This window comes from Gouania willdenowi, chromosome 13 (assembly GCF_900634775.1).
Source record: "Gouania willdenowi chromosome 13, fGouWil2.1, whole genome shotgun sequence".
NCBI lineage: Eukaryota > Metazoa > Chordata > Actinopteri > Blenniiformes > Gobiesocidae > Gouania > Gouania willdenowi.
Genome location: NC_041056.1, coordinates 10397862 through 10421759, shown reverse-complemented (window position 1 = coordinate 10421759; position 23898 = coordinate 10397862). Strand labels below are relative to the sequence as shown.

At 37.2% G+C, this 23898-nt stretch overlaps 3 protein-coding genes across 3 annotated transcripts; all 3 read right to left on the bottom strand.

Annotated features, from left to right (window-relative positions):
- Window positions 1-1849: 1849 nt before the first annotated feature.
- Window positions 1850-23898, bottom strand: LOC114474341 (dehydrogenase/reductase SDR family member 11-like). The gene is made up of 8 exons (XM_028464578.1): window positions 23689-23898; window positions 5714-5847; window positions 4663-4872; window positions 4463-4557; window positions 2888-3017; window positions 2688-2780; window positions 2546-2611; window positions 1850-2463 (listed from the first exon to the last, which is right to left on the bottom strand). The coding sequence occupies exons 2-8, from the start codon at window positions 5822-5824 to the stop codon at window positions 2422-2424; spliced, it is 747 nt and encodes a 248-aa protein (XP_028320379.1). The 5' UTR covers window positions 5825-5847; window positions 23689-23898; the 3' UTR covers window positions 1850-2421.
- Window positions 6643-11745, bottom strand: LOC114474340 (dehydrogenase/reductase SDR family member 11-like). Its single transcript, XM_028464577.1, has 7 exons — window positions 11552-11745; window positions 9066-9275; window positions 7895-7989; window positions 7603-7732; window positions 6993-7082; window positions 6862-6927; window positions 6643-6786 (listed from the first exon to the last, which is right to left on the bottom strand). Exons 1-7 carry the CDS (start codon window positions 11681-11683, stop codon window positions 6748-6750), a joined length of 762 nt encoding a protein of 253 aa, XP_028320378.1. The 5' UTR covers window positions 11684-11745; the 3' UTR covers window positions 6643-6747.
- Window positions 17065-23806, bottom strand: LOC114474339 (dehydrogenase/reductase SDR family member 11-like). Its single transcript, XM_028464576.1, has 7 exons — window positions 23534-23806; window positions 20779-20988; window positions 19677-19771; window positions 18599-18728; window positions 18253-18345; window positions 18117-18182; window positions 17065-17210 (listed from the first exon to the last, which is right to left on the bottom strand). Exons 1-7 carry the CDS (start codon window positions 23663-23665, stop codon window positions 17169-17171), a joined length of 768 nt encoding a protein of 255 aa, XP_028320377.1. The 5' UTR covers window positions 23666-23806; the 3' UTR covers window positions 17065-17168.

Genomic DNA, 23898 nt, shown 5'->3' with positions numbered 1-23898 from the left:
ATACAAAACCCTGTACAATATAATCCTCAAGGGTATGAATGTTATATAATAGCAATGAGATGTTAAAACTGTCACATAGTGATGTAGTTTCAGCCAATGGAGTAGTTTTTAATGATTTTCATTCAAACCAATACAATATTGATCCGAGATGCAGGATTTCTGAGGGCTGGTCACGAAAATCCCTGCTCAGCATAAAAACACAAAGAAACAAACACCACGTGACGTTTCCTGGGTGAAGAATCCAATAATCCATTATGTTCATCAACACAAAGGATGAACAATCAATCGAGAGGGAAGAACCTGCGGAGGTTTATTAAAATAGGCTCCATTTAACAGGGAGCTTTCTTCTTTATGGAACAGATAGTTATTAAGTTCATTATATAAATACTGCATATTTATCTTGATTAGTTTTTAGTTTTAACTACCATTTAGAAGCATGGCGGTAGGATCTTCTACCTCACAAAAAAAAAAAAAAAAAAACAACGTTTGACTCCTGAGATTTAAAAGGGTCCATAGTTTTCTAGAGAATCCTAAAACAATGTTAGGTTCAATGCATTCTCTCAGCTCCCATCATGGAGGATGTCTTTGTTGTACTCTACTCTTGCATTGAACTAAAGTTTTATGCCTAAACTTTTTTTTGTGTGTGTCTTGATGCTCATGTTGAAGGGAATTTATGTGCAGCAACAATGTGTCCTATCACAATTACGCACACGATACTCAGATCTACGTGTCACTGACGGCGGGTGAACATGGGCCTTTAGATACACTGTGTCATTGTATTAAACAGATTAGTGTGTGGATGCAAAACAGTTTCCTCCAGTTAAACACTCATTTTTTTGGCCCACAAAGACAAAGAGAGATTGTTATTAGTCATCTTGAGGCTCTCTCACTAGACAGCTGCAGTACCTCCAAAATGCTGCAGCTCGAGTCCTGAGTAGAACCAGGAAATATGACCATATTAGTCAGTACTCTGGTCTCTGCACTGGCTTCCTGTCGCTCAGAGACTAGACTTTAAAATAGCTCTGTTTGTGTACAAGTCTCTTCATGGTCAGGCACCAAAGTATATACTGTAGCTGACATTATACAGCCATATGACCCACCTCGGGCCTTGAGAACCTCAGGGAGGGGGTCTTCTGGTGGTTTCTAGAGTCACGACTAAACACGGTGAGGCTGCATTGCAGTTTCATGCAGCAAAGGTGTGGAACAGCCTCCGTGAGGACATGAGACAAGCTTCAACTCTATGTTTAAGTCCAGGCTGAGAGCATGCTTATTTACTGCTGCCTATGGATATTGATTGTATTTTAACAAATTTTATTGTAATTGTATTGATTGATTTGTTTTTATTGCTCTTTATTGTATTTTTATTGTGTTTGGTGTTGCTGTGAGGCACACTGAGTTGCCTTGTACAGAAAATGCGCTGTACAAATAAACTTGACTCCGAATCGGTATGCTAAATTTTCCCTTTGTTAGTTTGCTAGTAGTACTTCAGTATCGGACATAGGCCAGTATATAATCAACCAATAAAATAACAGGCTTTGCTTCCTTGATCAACTTATAGATTAGGCATCATATACGTAGATGCTCGTCGCCCGTGGAAAGTTGAGACTAAGCGTTGCCATCTTTTGTGTCAGGAACAGATTGCAGGAGTGCTTGTAAATCAACAATGTCAAGTCAGCATTATTCAATGGATTTACCCAGCCATCAAAACAATTTGATTTTTTTTAATTTATTATTATCATATACAGACATGACAGAATGCTTGGATTTTGTAAAAATCCTGTTTTTTAAACCATCCAAATACAACATCTAAGAAGGTAAGTCGTGACTGTTTTTAGTAGGATAGGCTGCAAGTATGTTTTCTATTTTGTCTAAAAACAATTGCCAGGAAAAAAATACAACATTTTGTACATAACACATTTTGCACAACGTTAAATAATTTTCAGCTTTGTCTTATGACTGTATTTTGCAGTGGGCCAACATGATTAAGAGTATGTAAAATAATTTTGTATGTTATTTACACTATAGAAACTATATGATCACTGCAAGTAGGTGTGGGGTAAAAAAGCATCAGCACATTGGATATGGGCTAAAAATTGAATTTCATACATCCCATCTTGCAAGATTTTGTAAATTTTATGCAACTGTTTTCATTCTTCAACATCTAAAGTCATGATAACTATAGCAACAGATATGGATGGAATGATGTAATTTCAATGAAAGTGATTGATCAGCAAAAACTCTTTGGATATGGACTTTCATTATAAAGCACTAGCTCTAAAGTGCGTTACATACGTCTCAGTCACCTATTTAAACTAAAATGCACGGTTGATATGTTTAAACAACACCTTAAATGTGGATTGAAACAATTTATTACTGTTCGATTCATCACAAACAGATCCTCAGTAGAGACTTTGAGTAGCTCTATAAGGTTTCTTCCACATGTTGTATCAGAACATCACCAATCTGAGAGAAAAAAAAAATACCGAGCAAAGTGATGGTCATTTGTTTGTCTGATACGTATGCAGAAACAAAAAATATCACAAACCTGCACATGTGGAGGGGCTCCAAGAACGTAGATGACGGCATTTGCCACATCGACTGCTTCTACAGCCTATTAGAGGAGAGAGAACGGCTTTTATCTATAGCTTAAATCCAAGTGAATACAATATAAAGAGCACAACTTTTACCTTGCAGTTTGTGTGCACAGCTGCAGATTTTTGCGCATCATTGCAATAGAACCGTGAAAAAAATTTGGTCTCCACTAAACCAGGGGAAATGCACTGATAACATAATAAAATGATGAAAAGAAAAGATCAGGGTTAACCATTAGAAACCTCCAATATCATTACACGATAAGTAAACAATGTATTCAGAGAGTGTGGCTTACTGTGGCTCGAATGTGAGACTTTTCTCCACGCAGCTCTTGTTTCAGAGCCTCAGTGAGGGCCGTCACTGCATACTTGGTGGCCGTGTAGAATTGCAAATCAGCAAACTTTATCAAGCGGTGTCCACACAAGCTGAAATATTGTATATTTTCACATGTTTGTCTGGATTAAAGCTTGTTTTTACGCTACGGCTCTGTTGTTGCCTTAGTAACAATGAATCACGATGATTCACACGTGATAGGGGGAAAGACCATTAACCCTCCTATTATCCTCAAATATTACTTACACATGTTACCCTTGGGGGTCAATCTGACCCCAGTGACATTTGCCTCCAAAAAATGATTTTCTGAAAATTGTTGACCAAGTTTTTGCATCAGGCACTTTGTTTATTTGTTGAATACATAGACAACCCCTTGATAATGAAACCTTGAACTGTTCTCTAGCGCCACCATCAGGCCAAACTTTTAAATTATAATCAATTTATCTTGAACAGTTTTCATCCAAATCTTCTCAAATTTTACTGACAACGTTAATGACCGCAAGAGTATGAACCCTATTGGTTGTGGTGATGATACAACCTTTACTGCAGCGCCACCTTCAGGTCAATTAAGATGTTAGGTTATACATGGGTCTCACACACACACACACAGCTAACAGCCAGGGGTCAAACTGACCCTTGAGGAACATCAATACATGCAATATGTGTTCAGCACAAAGAAAAAATATTACCATTACATTTGTATGCTTTATTCATTGTACTCATCAAATTATTATTTTTTGAATGACAAACATTTAATGGGGTAAAAATGAGCCCAAGGATAATAGGAGGATTAAAAAAAAGTACACTGTATAAACACATTTACAACCACCTGCAATATAGTCAACAAGTTACCCAACAAAATCATGAAATACTTCAGCATCAAGTTTTTCAAGAGTTGCACGTACAAGTCAGAAAGCTTATATTAATTGTTCTCATTGAAACGTAAACAAATGAAGGCATGAATTTAAAGTCCCTTAATCAGAATGCAGCCAAAATGTAATGTCTCGCCGAATGAGGTGATATCACGGGGAATACCGAGAACAAACTACAACAAAATGGTGTCAAGTCAATCACTGTCCTCCCCTTGTCTGGTGAAGAAACAAGAAATCACTGTAAGAATGAAGGAAGAACGCGTCTATGCGTCCGTCTCTGGGACTCTACATCCCAACATGCAATGTGGAAAATAATGAATAACTTTTTGGAAAATTATACATTTACAGTGGAGATCAAAACAAAACTGGCTATCTGATAAATACTTGTAATTTACATCTTGCCAGTAGCAGAAATACATCAGTAGCAATATTGACCCAAAGCAGTCATTGGTTGAAGGACAAGTCTTCTTTCGTGCAGTCTCATAGTGGCATAATTTGCTATTGAGTGAGATAAGTTTCCAACTTTTGCTATATGCTAAATTATGAAATGCTACCCAGAGCGGCAATCTGAGAACTAAGCTAATGACTTCATTCAAAATAAAAAAGGAGCAAAAGTAAGTTGGAGGATTGTCCAGCCGACATTAGTTGACCATCATTGGTATTACCTGTTGACGTGTATGATGTGTCCATCGTCAACATTTCTCTCTTTCATGGATTGATAGGCCTCATGTGTGCAGATGCTCAACGCCAAGACGTTCACCTGTTAACACAGAGCAGAGGAAAATGAAAGCTGTTGTTTTTATGCAAAACATTGTAAGTACATAAATACAATTTAACATAAATGAATATTCTACCCAGTTCTTACATCCATCATGTTCTTCCAGCTGCTGGTTTTGCCACTCAGCAGTGACTGTGGATGAGCCAACCCTGCGTTGTTGATGCACACATCAACGCCTTTGTGTTCAGCCTTGATGGCGGCGAACATGGAGAGTATCTCCTCCTCATTGGTCAAATCACATCTGAAAGGCACCAGAACACCAGCAAAGGCAGAACTCTGACACTCTGCTGCCAATTTCTACAGCCAGGATAAAGAAAACCAACACATTAACAGGTTGATGACACTGTGAAAGTGTGTTTCTTTCCCATAGTCTGTATGGTGAGTGTTGGTCAATGGCCCTTTTGTGGGCCAAGATGCTTTAGAAACTGGCTCTCTGGTTTTGGCCATGGTGGAGGTTGGAGTCTGACTGTTTGAAGGTGTGGACAGGTGACTTATATACAGATAACGAGATCAAACAGGTGCCATTATTACAGGTAATGAGTGGAGGATAGAAGAGATTCTTAAAGAAGAAGGAACAGGTCGGTGAGAGACAGAAGTCTTGCTTGTTTGTAGGTGCCAGATACCTATCACATTGTACATGACAAAATGTTCACAAAACAAAGTTATAGAATGTTTAAACAGATACATTCCTAAAGTGTAAGAATAGATAACAAAGAACCAAAGCAGACATGGGAGCCAAGCATCATGTGTCAAACTGAGATCAACCTTTAACACAGTTTCTCCATTTTTAGTGTGCATACTCCATACTTGTGAACTCCTGAAATATAGTGATCCAAAACATACTTTCCCTTGTGGCAGCTACGCTTCTGTAGAGAACTGACTAAAATAAAGGAACGATATATTATACTGTACTAAACAATATATTATACTGTACTAACTCTTGAATATAGCCTGTTTTAGAAATCTAACTGAGTTCATTAGTTGACATGACAATTATTTATGCAAATGAGAGACATGCATACCATATTGTAAAAACTTGTTTCTAGTAAAACACCCTGCTCTTATTAAGTGTTATTTATTTCTAAAGGATGTTGCTTGGATGTTTCATAAAAGGTGCAGAGGGTTAGGGTAGCCACACCTGTATTTTGTCCACGTCCCTGGCACAGCGGACCAGCTCTGCGGCGATAGCAGCTCCGATACCGACCGAGGCTCCGGTCACCAGGGCCACTCTGTCCTTCCAGCGCTGCATGGCTATGGAGGTCCAACCAGAACCAGAAAAACAGCACCGATATCACCGAGCACAGAGGAGGAGGAAGAAACACCGACTCAGCAGCACACTGGGGGCAGTTCGTCTTCGGAACATTACGAACCACTCATCAGATACACTACGACAGCAGCTGTGTCAAACTGATGGCCCGGGGGCCAAATACGGCCATGTCGTTTAATAAATTTGGGCCGCAGGAGAAAAGTATACATTTATCGCAAACACTAATAACTATGGAAGCCCATTCCGGCCAGTAAAAAAAAAAAATAAATCAGGAAAAGTAAAATAATGACAATTTAAAAAAAAAAAATAAATAAAAAAAATTCTGAAGTCATAATTATGAGATAGTAAGTTGTCTCATAGTTATGAGATACTATGACTTAGTATATCATAAATATGACATATTTATGTATTTATCTCAAACATAAATGACCATGGAAGCCCATTACCACCCGTTTAAAAAAAAAAAAAAAAACTTCGAAAAGTATAGTAATATTATTTTAAAAATCTGAAGTCATAATTATAAGATACTGAGTAATCTTAGTATATCATGAATACGATTTCTTTATGTATTCATCTCAAACATATATAACTATGGAAGCCCATTACCCCCAGTAAAAAAAAAAAACTAGGAAAAGTAAAATAGTAATAATAAAAAAAAATCTGAAGTCATAATTATGAGATACTAAGTCTCGAAAATACACAGTCTTCATCAGGCAAGAGTAGAGGTTTCATTAGCATCAATATAACTGAATTATTTGTGAGCTTCAGTTCTCAAACTTATACAAAAACACAAACACACGTCACTGATCATGAACTTTATTGAGCCCACCACGGAGAGTTTTCTTAAATCTTTAAAAGTTTTCTTTCTGTTTTTTTTTTTTTTTTTTTGATGAGCAGCTCTAGAATCAGAACTCCTCCACACCTCTCATCTGAACATCTCCAATCTGAAAGAAGAGAGGGTGTAGTGAATATTTGACTTGCAAAGAGCAAAAGTTTAACATGTTATTTTAAGTCTATACCTGCACATGGGGAGGAGCACTAAGAGCATAAGTGACAGCATTTGCCACGTCGATAGCGTCCAGAGCCTACAGCAGAGGGGAAAGAACTTCAGTATGTATAAATCTAACTCAGCAAAAGTCTCTTAACTCACCCTGAATGAGTATGCAGCTGCTGCTTTATCCTTATCACCTGAATGGAGCCGAGTGCGAAACTCAGACATCACAAGAGCAGGGGAAATGCACTGTGAAATACCGAGGAAAATATGTTATATAAAGATATTGTTTAGAGCTATTTAAAAGATTGCTATCTATTTGATAATACTAATATATTGCATTTATCATCGTATAAAGATTATACACATCACTGTAAACCAAGAAGCTCATCAAGTAGCTCATATTATTGTATTATATCTATATTATGAAAAATATCATTGTAGATTAAGTAGCTCGTTAAATAGTTCATATTAATATTTAATATTTTTTTTAAAAAAACACTAAAGAATGTTATATCATTGCAGACTAAATAGCTCATGTTAATATATTTATCATTATAGAAAGGTTGTTATATATTGTATATCATAAATTAATTAGCTTATCCCAAGGGGATATAAGAAAAAAAAAAAAAAAAAAAAACACCCAAAGAATGCCTACAATAATGTATAAGAATATATATATATATATATATATATATATATATTTTTTTTTTTTTTTAAAAAAAGAAAAAACAAAACCCTTATTTATGATGAAGAAATGATGACTTACTGTAACTCTGATGTGGGAGCCCACCTCCCTCAGCTCCTGTCTTAAAGCTTCAGCCAGAGCTTTCACTGTGAATTTGGTGGCAGTGTAGAAATGTAGATCAGTATTGGGAACGATGACATGTGCAGCCATGCTGAAACACGAGAAGTAAATATGTCACAGCTTTATTGTCCAAACACTTCACAGTTACCAAGATGGATAATTGTAACTGAAAGAAACCTGAGCCTCACAATCTTAGTCATTATAGAGACTTGGTCAAGTCCAAGGCTTTTTTTATTCATAAATAAAACCATACCTGCTGATGTGTATGATGTGCCCATCATCAACATTTCTCTCCTTCATGGACTTATATGCCTCACGTGTGCAGATACTTAATGCCAGGACATTAACCTGAAAAACACAGATCAGTAAAAGAGAACATGTGCAAATGCACTGGATGAAAGATTGGTTCAGACCCCGTCACCTCAAGTTTGATTCATAGTTTTTGTTAAAGTATACAAGATAAAACTGTACAACTGTAAATATCACCACTTACTTTACAATGGAAGCAAGTTGCCTGTCTAAAGATTGTCCTTTTTGTTTTTCCAACATGTGTGGTTTAAAAGAATGAAACAACTTTTAATTCCAGTTTGTGACTTTTGTCTTCTTTAATGTATCTAATATGTAAGTTTCATTTATTCATAGAACTTTTTTCAGGAAGAACTCATGAGATCACATCAAAGTGATCAGCAGATGCTGAGGTTTCAACTTCTTATGGACTGTGTAGAGTTGAGTTTGAACGTTCTGTCTGATCATGTTTGGGATCACTCCACATGCTCCAGCTTCTTCCCAAGGTCTAAAACCTGTTTATCTTTTAAGTTCATTACAGTTTTCAAACATACCATGTATTAAGTCAATAGGATTACATGTCTGTGTTAGTGCGCAGTAAACTGGCGCCTTGTTCAGGCTTCTGAAGACATCTTTATGGAAGCCTGTTTCCGCCACTAAAAAAATAAATAAAAATCACCACGGCAAGTCTTAATTATGAGATTACACTTTGAATAAAAGTGTATTCAAAACACATATTTTGGCTGTTTATTCAGTTATTAGAATTCAACACATGGTACATAGTGTAGAAAATGGTGGAAGTACATAAATACGTCTTTATTGCAAAATTATTCTGTCACATCTTTGTACATTTCTTTGCAACTTTACATAAAAAAAATGTTTCTCATAATTATGACTTTTTATATCATAATTATAACTATGACTCTCCGTAGTGATTGTAATTTTTTTTCTTAGTGGCCGTAATGGCTTCCATATCCCTGCGACTCTTGAAAGCAAATGGATGGAAAAACAAGTTTGTATAAACAAGAAACAACTGGAAGAACTCAGTGTTGTAACTGGATTTAGACTCTGGTTCATGTAAATAAATCAGAACACACCCTTCCAATTGTGACACCCAAGAAAAGCTTTTGAGCCCTTACATCCAGCATGTTCCTCCAGCCGCTGGTTTTGCCATCCAGCAGTGAGTCTGGATGACCCAGACCAGCGTTGTTTATGCACACGTCCACACCTTTATGTTGGGCTTTAATGGCTGCAAACATCGAAAGGATCTCGTCCTCGTTGGTCAAGTCGCACTTGAATGGCACTAAAACCCCAGTGGAGCCAGCACTTTGATATTCAGCTGCAGATTTCTGAAATCAAAAGGCAAGGCAAGGCAAGGCAAATTTATTTATATAGCGCATTTCATACTCAAGGCAACTCAATGTGCTTTACATGATAAAACATTCAATTGTAAGAACATTTAAATCAATAAGAACATTTAAAATCATCAGTAAAATCATCATTACATCAACAACATGACTAAAAATCTCTCTCTCAATCATATGCAGTAGAGAAAAAAAGTGCCTTTAACTTTGATTTAAAAATGTTCACATTAGATGCTGACTTCAGCTCTGCTGGCAGTTTGTTCCACTTCTTTGCAGCACAACAACTAAAAGCAGCATCACCATGTTTACTGTGAACTCTGGGCTCCACTATCTGACCTGTGTCCATAGATCTGAGAGACCTGCTGGGTTCATACCTGACTAACATGTCACTGATGTATTCTGGACCAAACCCATTCACAGATTTATACACCAGCAGCAGAACTTTAAAGTCTATTCTGAGGCTGACTGGGAGCCAGTGTAAAGACTTTAAAACTGGAGTAATGTGCTCTGACCTCTTTGTTCTGGTTAAGACCCGAGCTGCAGCGTTCTGAACCAGCTGTAGCTGTTTGATGCTCTTTTGGGGGATTCCTGTCAGAAGACCATTACAATAGTCCAGTCTGCTGGAGATAAAAGCATGGACCAGTTTCTCCTGGTCTTTCTGAGCCATTAAACCTTTCACTCTGGAGATGTTCTTTAGGTGGTAGAAGGCTGTTTTTGTGATAGATTTGATCTGACTGCTGAATGTAAGATCTGAGTCAATCAGAACACCAAGGTTTTTGACTTGGTCTTTAGCTTTTAAAGATCGAGACTACAAAACACACTTGTAGTAATTTTTTTCTTGTATAATATCAAAAAAAAAAAAACAAAGGAGAAAAACACATTTACACATACAGAAGAAGTAGTTGTGCATATCATGAAAAACAAGTAATTGTTTTCAACTTTGGAAAAAGGAGTTTGCCAACTATCTTGGTTTACTGCACCATGTAAAACTAATTGTTTAGCATCATGAAACTTACATTACTTAATTTAAAATAAAAAATAATGAACACATTAAAATGCATGTGTTTGGCTTGGCTTGTAGTGGAAACAACAGATAACATTATCTCCTTAGTGTAAAATGTGCCAGTACAAGAGCAGCAGCACAAGAACAAATCTATAATTTCAGTTTATTATTTTATTCCTGTAATGATTCTGAGAGATGTGCACACAGTGTCTCTCCCACTGAGGACAGAGCCAGGTACAGAGAGTCGAAGTACACGTTTGGAAAGGAGGTGAGAAAAGCCAAACGTTTGTACTCAGAGAAGCTACAACATCAGTTCTCTGCGACTGACTCGGCTTCTGTCTGGAGAGGGCTCAGGCAAATTACAAACTACAAGCCCAGAGCCCCTGCTGCTGCTAACGACCTCTGCCTGGCCAACAGTCTGAATAACTTCTATTGTAGATTTGACAGACAATGGGACAGACCTGACTCCAACCCCCCTCACACCTCTGACCAGCCTCACTCCAACACCTTCACCCCCCATATCAAAGCTACAGTCTCACCACAGCTGCTTACAGAGGCTCTCTCCCCTATCTTCCCCCCCATATATATATATATATATATATATATATATCCTATTTATCCTTTATTCTCTATCTATCCTTTATTTATCCCTCATCCTTTAAATTTATCATTATTATTATTATTGTTGCTGGGTTGTTCTTTGTTTTTTTTTTTGGTTTTGTTTTTTCTTTATTTTATTTTTTTTGTTGTTTGTTTTGTGCACCAACTACCAAGAAAAATTCTTTGTACTGTCCTTAAAACTGTACATGGCCATTAAAAACATTTCTGATTCTGATTCTGATAACCGTTTCGTAAGACAGGTTTCAGACGGAAACATGACGAAACATGTGTGTGTGCCTGAGGCTGGAAGAAAAGGTAATCTGTCATGCAAGTGGAAAAACACAGATGAATAAAGACAGACTATATATAGAATAGACATTTTTAGAATTTGATTTCATATTTAGTATTTTATATGTTAACAAACCAGTAATTACCATATTTGCACAAACATTTAAAAGAGTAAAATGACTACATTTGATGTATACATACTCTATAAATATATATATATATATATAAATCAAGTCCATTTACCATTACCAATCACTAACAAAGCAGAGCGTTGTGTATATATATATATATATATATATATATATATATATATATATATATATAATTTTCCTTAATATTTCTGCAGAAGTGTTTTCAGATGGGTTCAAACCTTAATCTTTTCCACATTCCTGGCACAGCCGACCACTATCATCCCGCTCTGGACCAGCTCTTTAGCAATTACTGCCCCGATCCCTGCTGAGGCCCCAGTAACCAGAGCCACTCTGCCCTTCCAGCGGTCCATGTTGGTTCATACAGTTGAGATCTTCTGCATGAGAAAAATGTTCTGCAGACAAAGATATGTTGAACAAAGGCAGAGAAGGAGGTGCAAGTTAATCCCCTGGAAATTTCCACTGATGCAACAAGAGATGAGACACCATGCCTGCAAGCATTAATAGGTGTATGTTATTTTGTGTTGTCTTCAATGGCAGAAAATACCATTTTACAAAATCTGAATACTTTCTCACCATCCAAAGCACACTGGTTTTAAATATTAGCCTTTTGGCCTGACCACAATAAGCTCTGGGTTTGATTCCCAAGGTTCATTGAGGGCAGTTGGGCAGTTTTTTTGCCATGGCAAGGGAAAAACTTATTACGCATATATCATATCTTTTTAATTATTTTAGTCAAAGTGTGAGGAATTCTTACCTTTGTTAATTTGTTTATTGGATCCCCATTAGCTTCCACCATGGTGGTGGCTAATCTTCCTGGGATCCATAAAAAACAAAAACATCAAAATTCTAATACATGTAAGAACAGAAAAAAATTAAAGACAGTTAAAAATATACAGAAACATTATATAAAAAAAAATCAAGACACATTTTCTTTAAACCAAAAACCAAAAACCAAAAAAAAACCCAACAAAAATGATACATTAAGTTTGGTAAAAAAAAAAAATATCTTAAAGGGGACATATCATGGTTTTAAATCCTTCCTTTTTACAAATAAATCATTCAGTTGTGGTCTATATAAAGCGGAACTGCAATGCTTGGGTCTGAATTCCTCATTATTATAGCTCCACAGGCCCCTTTTCTGATGTGCTTCTGAGAGCAACTCGTTTTGGTGCGGTCTCTTTAAATGCAAATGAGACACTCAATACCCCGCCCCCTCTTCAGGTGACACTCGGTTCAACTCCACCCTGCTCGGCCATTTTTGTAGTTTGATAGAAGAGATACGGCTATGTAGCGGGGCATAAACTTTTTATTCAGAGGTTATTTACAAAATGTCAACAACGGAAGACTTGTCCATCCAGCCTTATATGTTGAAGCCAGAGTCTGACCCAGCGGAGCGAGATGAAAATGAAGATGATGAACCTGCAGAACCCTAACAAGTGAGCTAACACAAGCACCGAGCTAACGTTAGCGCCAAGCTAACGTCACGAGATGCATTTTAATACAGTCTTTTCAAAGACAAAAACGGCAAAATGAAATGATTAATGAAAACTTTAGACTTAAAGTAAATCACGTAGGCCATATCATCAAGGATCTAAAACGAGCACACAGCGCTAACATATGAAGTCTGAAGATGGTGCAACTGCTAATGCTAACAAAACAATGACAGGGACGTCTTATCATCACACTTTTTAGCGTTATTTACAGCTTACCGAAGTGCTCTGTTCGTCGTCTCCAAAGATAGAAGGAATTGAACCCTCAATCAGACAAAGTCTTTGGCAAATCCTTCTTTATACTGGTGGAGGTTGCAGAAGCAGTCATCCTTGAAGTGCTTCGCGCACACAAAAATGACCTTACCCACAGATGTGGGTACATTTCCGTGAAAAATAAAACTCAACCAGGCACTTTGAAAAGGTTCTGATGCTGGGAGACGGTGTAATGAAGCGTGTGGGTTACTACAACCAACAACCCAACATTTTGATTTCTCCTCTCGTAACTTCGGCATCCTTGAGCTTGGACTACAAAATAAAAGCGAGAAATAAAAATGGCGGATTGCTTGAAGTGTTGGACCAGGAGTTGATGTACTAATTTGGCAGTTCCGCTGCAAATACTGTGATGTAATAGTTCAAAAAACATAATAGAGAATAGAAAAATCGAAACAGATTGAAAAATATGAGCAAAACAGAATATAAAGATATCACCTGAAGAGACTTATTTGATTTTTTCTGTACTTCTAAGCACTCTAAATATACAACAAAATGCATTTAAGGGCTAAAAAATTGGATTTAGCATGATATGTCCCTTTAAAGCATTTTTAGATATGCATAAAGTTGACATGCCTTTCAGGTCCATAAGTAAAAAGTTCTAAAAAAGACGTTCATTTGTAAATAGTTAGAGTTTGAAGTATTGTACAAGTGGATATGAATGGTGTATTTGATCTTTTCTTGAAATGGTCTCAGTAGGGCGACCGTGGCTCTTCTAATCGAGAGGTTGGTGGTTCAATCCCAGTCTATACCTGTCTATGTGTCGAAGTGTCCTTGGACAAGACACTAAGCTCTGTCCCATTGGGGTGGAGCTGTGTGAATGGGTGAATGAGCTGATATGTAAAGCTTTAGGACTACTTCAGTGTAGGGATAAAGCACTATATAAATCAAGTCCATTTACCATTACCAATCACTAACGAAGCAGAGCGTTCAGCTACCAGGCTCCTGGCCTTTGGAATCAGCTCCCAGTCTTAGTGTGGGAGGCTGCTATTCTCTCCACCTATAAAAATAAACTCAAAACCCATTTATTTGTTAAAGCGTATATCGTATAATAGCAAAAAACCTAAAACAAACATGGTCTCGTTGTTTTGGTCACAATCACAGACCATTACACGTAAATGGTCAACAGCTTTGCAAGAGACCGTTACATTAAAAACCTACTTATTTACTAAAGCATACATCGTATATTGCGATAATTTAAAGCGGACAAGCATCCCACATAATCATTCTGACGTTAGACTTAGTATGAGTAGTACGATTTCAAACACAGCCACAGTTTTCTGATCAAACAAATCATTTGAACCAAATCTCACCTTCAGGCAAAACCATAAAGCAAAGAATGCATGAGAAAATTAAATGTCTTGAACAAGTGTTGGCATTAACCTTCACTGTGCTTACGCTGATTGAGTGTCAAAAACTTTCAACTGACAATTTTAACCTTTAACCTTTATTCAAACAAATAATCTTTGATTTATTGATCAATGAGGCCTAAACTATGTTTTTATCTGATAGATTAATGATGGATTCCAGCAGCTTGTATCGAGGCCGATGATTGCCTCTGAACCTGGTTCTGCCAGAGATTTCTTCCTGTTGTGAATCTTTCTTTTTCACTTTGAATTTTATATTGTTAAGCTCTTTGAGATGACTGTCGTAATTTTGCGCTATATAAATCAATGGAATTGAATTCAATTAACCCTCGTATTATTTTCTGATTGTTAGTCCTTTTTAATGTTTTTCTACCTTATAAGACTACTGGTATAAATGATGAATTGACAACATCATGGTTATTAAATCTAAAGAATTTAAAACTATTAGAGGTTTCAGTCCTTGGCAGATGTCTTTGAGTGTGTTATGTAATTACATTGAATGTTATGCTTTTATTTTGTTATTTAAAACTTTGGACTATCCGACTAATCCCACATCTCAGTGCATTGTGGGATGAGATCAAAGGTGAACACTGTTATGGGTTTCTACAGACACTAGAGATATACGGAATATTGATATTTAGGTGATGGGATGTCCAGCAGTTAAAATAATTTGGTAAAAAACGAGGGTTGACACTTTCTTATGCAGCCTGAGACCTGTGTTGGAAATTTGCAGTATTGCCTTGGAAAGACAAAACTGTTGTAGCAGACGTTCTGAAGCTTCTGTCAGAGATCGAAAAGAACAATAAGATGAATTCATCTTTTATAGCGAGAGAGAGAGAGGTGGCATAGACAAGACATCAGAATCACACTATGAGTTGAAAAAAGTCTGTTCAGACAGAGGAGAAACTGATTCATTCTTCTTTCCTTATTTACAAACAGGGTAAAGTGAGGGTCACAATTGCAAAACACAGTACAAAGGTACTTTGTGGTTTGAATGGTTTTGATAAAAGGAGTCGCTTACTGCTGGTCTTCTAAGGCCAGTGGAAAAAAAAACAAACGAGAGGTGTAAAGTGTAACAAACAAGTCAAGCTTAGAGCAATGCTTACATGAATGAATACATTTCAGTAACTTATTAATTTTGCATCAACGGACCAAAAACTGTCCAATTGCTCCTTTAAAGATAGACAGATTTTGATGGTTTTTTTTTTTTTTTTTTTAACAGCCTCTACTGCCTGAATCCTTTGGAATCTTCTGGAAAGATGGGTGTGAGGAGTTAATGGAGCCTACTTGTGCCTCCTGTGTGTATGTATAATTACAACGACAGTAAGAGTTAACTGAAAGGAATGCACGTGGTACAACCGCAACCTTTTAAACTATCTATAACAACATATCTGTAGCAGGACGGCTAACCAGACACGGCACACAGACAGACTCAAGCTTTTCAGGCTCTTAATTGCCCAGTATTTATACATAGTTCTGTTAGCTTGAAAGCTCTACCTTCCTGTTGACACTCTGAGCAAAATAGATTGAAGGACTTTCTCCACGATCCTCTCTGATGATAACACACACACACCATCAAACATTATCTTCTCAAGTGCAAAAGTACCGTTTGTCCAATCCATAAAGGCATAGTGTGCACTGGGCATGATGATTTGAGGAGTTTTCACCACTAAAAAAGGCTTGTGTTGCAATTCAAATGCAATAGTGTCGGTTGGTTGTGACATTTCACTGACTAAACCGTGCACATGTGTAGCTGAAATGTTGGATTAGTGTATTTTAGGGTTTAATCAATTTAACCATCCTATTATCCTTGGGTCAATTTGACCCCATTCATTGTTTGTCATTAGAAAAAATAATAGTTGACTATTTTTTTGCTTCATATTTCATGACTTGGCCTACTTTGATGGGTACAATTGATTAAGCATCAAATTATCATTATACATTATTTTTCCAATATTGCATGCATCAGTGTTCCTCTGGGGTCAATTTGACCCCAAGGTGTTTTAGCTGAGTAAAACGTGCGCGTGTGCAGAATTGGTACTTTTGAGTTGATTTGAGAAGAATTGGATGAAAGATTTTCAAGATACACCAACTCTAAAACTGAAAGTTTGACCTGTAGGTGGCGCTGCAGTAAAAGTTATATCATCACCACAACCAATAGGGTTCATACTCTTGTAGTCACTCATGTTGTTAGTACATTTGAGAAGATTTGGATGAAAACTATTCAAGATAAATTAATTCTAATTTAAAAGTTAGGCCTGATGGTGGCGCTAGAGAACAGGTCATGGTTTCATTATCAAGGGGTTATTTATATATTCAACAAATAAACAAAGTGGCTGACACAAATACTTGATCAACAATTTTCAGAAAATCATTTTCTGGAGGCAAATATCCCTGGGGTCAGATTGACCCCATGGGTAAAATGTGTTAGTTAGTAATATTACACCGCTGTATTTGAAACATTCATGTCCTGGTGTGCATTTGTTTGGTATTTTCCAAGATGATCTTCTGTACAGAAAGACAAGCTCACATTGATGAAATCTAATTCATTTGTTGCTATTCCTCCAGCAACTACTGTGATTTTAAAGTAACACACACACAAAATGACTTAAGAACTTTTATTCTCTCAAAGTTTATAGCAGAGACTTCAATCAAAGTGTTTGAGAATACCCAATGGTCTTTTTCCAGTAGTGCTCTGATCATCACCTCTAAGGCAGCTGCTCCACAGGTCGCATTTGAACATCCCCGATCTGAAAGGAAAGTAGATTGGATCGAGTGAAAGTGGCAAAAAAAAATTCGCAACTTTGAATAAAGCACATGCTGTGTTCGAAATGGCACACTCCGTACTACACACTACAAACTCAATGAGTATGTATTGTCTACTATATACTATACGTATGATTAGGATGATGACTGTTCTCCCTTAAACCTGAAGCACACTGAGGCTAAATATTTCTGTTGATTCTCCACCTTTGTAAGTTCTGAAAACATTTCATACGAGAAAGTGTCGAAGTAGAATATCAACATGTGGTCATTTGATCCATAAAAGTCGCGGAAAACACATTTCACACAGACATTTTGGAGACCCGTCATTGTGCTACTGACAAAACTTTTGGTTAACTTCAAAACAAGAGCCCTATTTACAAAAAGGGTTAAAAAAAAAAAAAAAAAAAAACTAATGGAAGACAAGAAGAGATGCTTTTATTTTGAAAAGGGGATGTTTGAGATTTAGCTTGAAGACAGTCCAAGGACGATTTTACATTCCGCTCGCAAAGCATTGTGGGGCGGTTGAGTATGACTAGTGTGCCCACCATGCATATTTCAAAAATGTCCCGATATAGTATACACCTGGGTATTTATTGAGTACTCAACCTTCTCATACTATTTAAAGTGAAGGCACAACATACTCACTCTGACGTTAGACTTAGTATGAGTAGAACGATTTCAAACACAACCACAGTTTTCTGATCAAATCAATCAGTTGAACCTAATCTCACCTTCAGGCAAAACCATAAAGCAAAGAATGCATGAGAAAATTCAATGTCTTGAACAAATGTTGGCATTAACCTTCACTGTGCTGATGCTGATTGAGTGTCAACCCTCCCACCCCCACAAAAAAAAAAAAATGTAAATAAATCAAAAATAAAAGCACACACCTGTACATGAGGAGGAGCACTGAGGACGTATGTGACAGCCTCTGCCACATCGCTCGCTGCCAGCACCTGTGGAGAATTCAAGGCACATCAACATTTTTATAGCAGTGCTTTGAGAAGTAAAGGGAAAAATTACCACCTTCAAATCTGTGTTGGCATTTGCAGCCAAATCTGGCTTGTTTTTGTGGAGCCGTGAAGAAAACTCAGTGTCTACTCGACCAGGAGAAATGCCCTGCAGACAGGAGCACAGAAAGATCTTTAAGTAACACACACACGTTGTCAATCAGGCTTAAAAAGGAAGTAGTGGAGTAGAAATTCATTCAACTTTATTTATATAGCGCAAATTACAACAATAGTGATCTCGAAGCACTACATATCAATATAAAATTCTTGAGAAAAAACCCAACAAATCCACATGAACATCAGCTACAGTGAGGAAATCTACAGTTGCAAAACATTTGACTGAAATGAACTGAAATTCTTACTGAGACTCGGATGCGAGAGTTGGCTTCACGTAGTTCATGCCTCAGACCTTCAGTCAGGGCAGTCACTGCAAACTTTGTGGCCGAGTAGAAATGTGTGTCTGCTACAGGAACTATCCGATGGCCACTCATGCTGGATCAGGAGATGAATAAATAATTATTAACATTTGATGATGGTCAATCACAATGTCCATTAGCTAAAAATACAAAACATTCCTTACAAATCATTTCCATATATATGACATATGTCATTAAGGGAGTGTTTACAGTGGAAATAAAAACTAACATTCAAGTGACAATTGAACCTTTTACATCTTTATTAATTTAGATTTAATTTATTGATCAATTAGAACTAAACTATGTTTTTATCTGATACATTAAAGGTCCCATGTCATGCTATTTTTCCACCCATCTCCATTTGTTCTAAAAACCCCAAAAACAGTATTTGAGGTTTATTTTCACAAACTCACCTGTTTTCCAGAGTTTTAACCTTTGAAAAGTCACTTTCTGAGCAACTCTACACAAACAGGCTGATTTGCGTCCTATTTATGCATATTCATGAGTGGGCGTGTGTATAGACAGGACACTGACTTTCTCCTCCCCGCTTGGTGACATAGGGCCAGAGGACGGCCCGCCCTCCTCCCACCCACTCCGTAGCCGAGCTCCTGCTTTATAAACAGGAGACAGAGCGTGGGGGCGGGGCGTTCGGCGGTACATACATAGACTGTAGAAAACACATACATAGCACTGCGCGAAGGACGCTGAAATGCTCACCTTTGTGAGCGTGTCTGTTTACATGTCAATCACAGCAGAGAGCTTCTCCAGCTCAGTGCCACGTCAAATTCGTCATCAAAGTGGGAACGCGTCATCAAATTGGAGCGAGGTGTTTGGGCTCACCCTGCAGTAAGAAAGGAGCAAATCACCCTCTAACTAATGACTGAGGAAATCAATGAAAAAACACTTTGGACATGTGTATGAAGCCCAAATAGCACTTTATGATGTTTAAAGCAAGAAAAGTTGATTTAGCGTAACATGGGCCCTTTAAGTATGGATTCCAGCAGCTTTAAGACACTAATTTTACCTGTTGATGTGAATGATGTGCCCGTCATCAATGTTTCTCTCTTTCATCGACTGATATGCTTCACGGGTGCAGATACTCAGCCCCAGGATGTTCACCTGATTAACGATCAGGACAAAACAGAAAAAGAGACTGGAATCAGTTTAAGTGCAGCTACTTTATTATCCATACAGGGGTACAAGTTAAAAAAAAAAAAGATGACAAAAAAAGATAAGAAACAAAAATGAATTTAAAATGGCGATTGCTTGTGTTGTACAATCCAGTGAAGAAACATATTGTTGATGGTTTGTTGGGTTAAAGTCCAAGTTGGGGTAAGACCTCAAAACAGGTTTGCAGTGTAACTTGCTGCACAAGTTTTATTTGTTTTTAAAATGTGAAAAATGAAAGACTAAAGCAGGGGCGTCAAACTCATTTTAGTTCACGAGTCAAATATGAAGCAGTTTGATCTCAAGAGGGCCGGAAATTATATGTGAGAAAACAAGTAATTTCAACATTATTGTGCCCTAGTGTGCACTTCTACGTATACATGAAATACAAAACACATAAGAAACCAACAAAATCCAAGCAGTAAGTGACAAATATCAGTCCCAACAGAATCTTCAATTTAAATGTCCTAGATTTGTGACCAATTTCTATTTAATTAAGGAAAATTAAAAGATTTTGTAAGATTTTGAATTTTTTTTCCCAACAGTTAAACATTAAAAAAATTACTGCAATCATGCGATACATGCACCGGGAAAACTGTGAGCCCCTGCAAATATTGTTGAGTTTCATTTACACAATGGTTCACGTTTTCTGTCATTTTTACATTCTCCTGCGGGCCGAATTGGATGTTCCAAAAGGCCGGATTTGGCCCGCGGGCCTTGAGTTTGACATGTGCGAACTAAAGGATAATTTATATTTGTTTTACAATAAAATAAGATTAGAATATTAAAGGTGTATGCCGTCAGCTTTTTAAAGATCGTAATTGGCCAGAAAATTGCAATTGGTGCAGCCCTGATATAAATCATGTTGTTTTTGATATAACATGATTTGGTGGGAGTTTATGGCCTATCAAATATTATATTTAGTCAGACAACTACGTCACAGACATCAAGCAACTTACGTCAATCATATTCTTCCAACCGCTGGTTTGACCGCTCAGCAGTGGCTCTGCATGAGCTAAACCAGCGTTGTTAATGCACACGTCCACACCGCTGTGCTGGGCCTTGATGTTTGCAAACATGGACAGGATCTCCTCTTCATTGGTCAAATCACACTTGTAGGGAACCAAAACCCCTGAGTAGCCAGCCCTCTGACAGACATCAGCCAGTTTCTAAAGAAAACAAACAAGACGATTGTTGGTAACTAGATTAAATGACAAGGTGTAGTCATGAAAGTAACAGAAATTTATGCACCAACAACCATCTGAGAGGTGAATTGAGGGGATAATATTTCAATCAGCAAAAACTTCTCAGGAATGGAGGATTAGGGAGGAAACAAAGATTGAAAACATAGATATGTGAAGGAGAGAGGTCACGAAAGATACAGGAGAAGAGCAGAACGCACCATTTAATATGGAGGAGTTAAAAATGGCACTGGATCAAGAACGTATTACTGCTGAAGAGATATGCTAGGTAATTTGAAGCACTTAAAGCTGCAGTATGTAGAATTTGGGCTTCTGATAAAGACACTCAGAGCAGTGTCCTGTTGAGTTTACACAGTACAGTAGGTGGTAGGGATGTGAATCTTTGGGTGTCTCACGATTCCATTCGATTCAAAATCGATTCTCGTTTTAACTGATTTTCGATTCAACCGATTTTCGATTCAAAAACTGATACAATGCATAATGTGTTAAGACAAATTCTGACATAAAAACAATACAGTTTGTGTAAGATAATTTTAAATGAACTGATTCCAATGATGTAATCACACAAAGGCAAAATCAAGACAAAAGGTAACATTTATTCATGCTAAACAAATAAAAACACACACTCCTTGTGCTGTCTATGTAATACATTGTAAGTTGGGGTCGCTGTTGTTTCCTGTTGGAATTGTGTCATAGACTGTAAAGGTCTGGGTGAGTTTGTGTGTTTTGACCCAACACTGTTGCCATAGTAGTCAGAAGTCGTCATCTTGAAAGCCCATGGCCTATGTTGGAATATAATCTATTCTTATTCCAGTGTGTTTGTGAATAGGAAGGATCACATTTCAAATTCTTACTTGACCATTTATTTTACCTGTTGTGCAGGAAGCAGTTCAATACGAGATCTCGGGCTCGACCACACCCTTCTAAGAAAAAGGCCTGACACAGAGTCTTGAGCAAAATCAAAGAGGAAGAGCCCCGAACTTCATGTGCAGGGCTAATTTATGCTTTTCACTTATGTCATCTGTTTCCCAGCCACTGTGATAGTGTGTAATCTGACTCCAATAACTAATACAGACATAAAGTGTGGTTGAACCGTTATAATCTTTTCAGCATGTTATTCAACAACATCACAATGTTACAAATGACATCTCAAGTAATTCAGAAAGTGAGTTTTTAACTTTTTACACAAAGATTTTAATAATGCCATATATGGCATTGACCTTGACCATTCCAAGTAAAAAAAGTGTGCGTCTGCAATAGCTCAGAGTGGAAAATTACAACAAAATGTTGAAACAGGACATGTTTACCTGCTGCACTTGTCTTTGCCTTAAGCAATGGTTTTAGCAATGATTATATGGTTAGATCAACACCCAATTGATTATTTAAAACCTTCACCGAGTAGTCTCTACTAACTAAGTTCTTGTATTTTCGGCTTGGAAAAACATACACGTGAGTATGTTTAAGTGTACTGTTTGATTACAATCCTAAGACTGTGTTTGTAAAAGTTAAGCATAAACTGTGTGTTATATAAATCACCGCCGATCGCTGTAAATGTTAGCATGAGCATATACATGAGTTTTCCCATAGATGTTAGCATGAATTCTAGCTGACTTTCTATTTATAAGACCACTAATATGTATTTGTTAGGAGTGTGAAGATATGGCGATATATCACAATATTTTTTTGCATGATCGATTGTCGATATGCTCGCGCTAAGTATCTTTTTTCCTTTTTTTTTTTTTTAAAAAAAAACCTTTTTTACTAAAATGTGCAGGTAGGTCTTCACAGAAATGTTGTCACTGTTTGTTGAAGAAACCAATATTTTGTTTACTGGAATATTGCACTATAATGGTGTCACTGGTAAGAAAGACCTTATTTTTTATTTACAGAAAACACTATTGGTATGTTGACACTTATTTACAGAAATGTTGCACTAAAATAGTGTCACTGTTCATAGGACACTTTTTCAATTTATTGTCTTTCAGAGATAAAAAATAAAAAATGTATATATTTTTTTCACTTAATCTTTTTTTTTTCTTGTTATGTCATAGATTATCGTAGATTGATTTCTGACCAATATATCAATAATTGCAGTATCGTCATATCGTGAGATAATCGTTATTGTGAGCTTTGTATCGTATTGTATCGTGAGGTACCCAGAGGTTCCCAACTCTAATATTTGTATGTTCGATTCACAGTGTTTCCTGAGCAAAGACTAAGAATATTAATTTTTCATTTTTACAAAGGACTGGGCTGACAGGGAGAATATGAAAAATGGGGCTTGTGAGAGCTAAATGTCAGTAGATGTCGCTAGTGTAACTATAATAGCGCAAACTACCAAAATGCATAACTTATTTCAAGTCATGTGACTCCATGACACTTTAGTTTCCTTGCAAATTGTAAAACCTCACAACAAACATATGAAAAGCTTTGCTGGACAGTGACTTTAAGTATTATTTTCATTTGAAAACCTCAGTTTTTTTAAAGGTTATGATTTAGTTCAGAAGCACACCTGTATTTTGTCCACGTCCCTGGCACAGCCCACCACCTTCATCCCACAGCGGACCAGCTCTGCGGCGATAGCAGCTCCGATACCGACCGAGGCTCCGGTCACCAGAGCCACTCTGTCCTTCCAGCGCTGCATGGCTATGGAGGTCCAACCAGAACCAGAAAAACAGCACCGATATCACCGAGCACAGAGGAGGAGGAAGAAATGAGAACAATAGAGACAAACTTTGGCCTTTTGGCAACAATCACCGACTATCTGCTGGGCACGAGCCAGGGTTCAAAGTACCAGAACCGGAAGTAGCTGTTCGCAAAATACTTCAAGTTTAGGGAAATGATACTGACAACAACTCGACACTCACACACTTTATC

Bases quoted from the DNA above. Each gene is read 5' to 3' on its own strand.
- LOC114474341 (XM_028464578.1), bottom strand. From the start codon at position 5,824: ATGCAGCGCTGGAAGGACAGAGTGGCCCTGGTGACCGGAGCCTCGGTC. The intron at 4,558-4,662 runs GTAAGAACTGGG...CTGTGTTAACAG, and splicing joins GCTGGAAGAACATGATGGAT to GTGAACGTCTTGGCGTTGAG. The intron at 2,781-2,887 runs GTAAGCCACACT...TTATGTTATCAG, and splicing joins AGTCTCACATTCGAGCCACA to TGCATTTCCCCTGGTTTAGT.
- LOC114474340 (XM_028464577.1), bottom strand. From the start codon at position 11,683: ATGGACCGCTGGAAGGGCAGAGTGGCTCTGGTTACTGGGGCCTCAGCA. The intron at 7,733-7,894 runs GTATGGTTTTAT...CTCGTGTTTCAG, and splicing joins CACATCATACACATCAGCAG to CATGGCTGCACATGTCATCG. The intron at 6,787-6,861 runs GTATAGACTTAA...CTCTTCTTTCAG, and splicing joins GTGCTCCTCCCCATGTGCAG to ATTGGAGATGTTCAGATGAG.
- LOC114474339 (XM_028464576.1), bottom strand. From the start codon at position 23,665: ATGCAGCGCTGGAAGGACAGAGTGGCTCTGGTGACCGGAGCCTCGGTC. The intron at 19,772-20,778 runs GTAAGTTGCTTG...ATCGTTAATCAG, and splicing joins GTTGGAAGAATATGATTGAC to GTGAACATCCTGGGGCTGAG. The intron at 18,183-18,252 runs GTGGTAATTTTT...AATTCTCCACAG, and splicing joins ATGCCAACACAGATTTGAAG to GTGCTGGCAGCGAGCGATGT.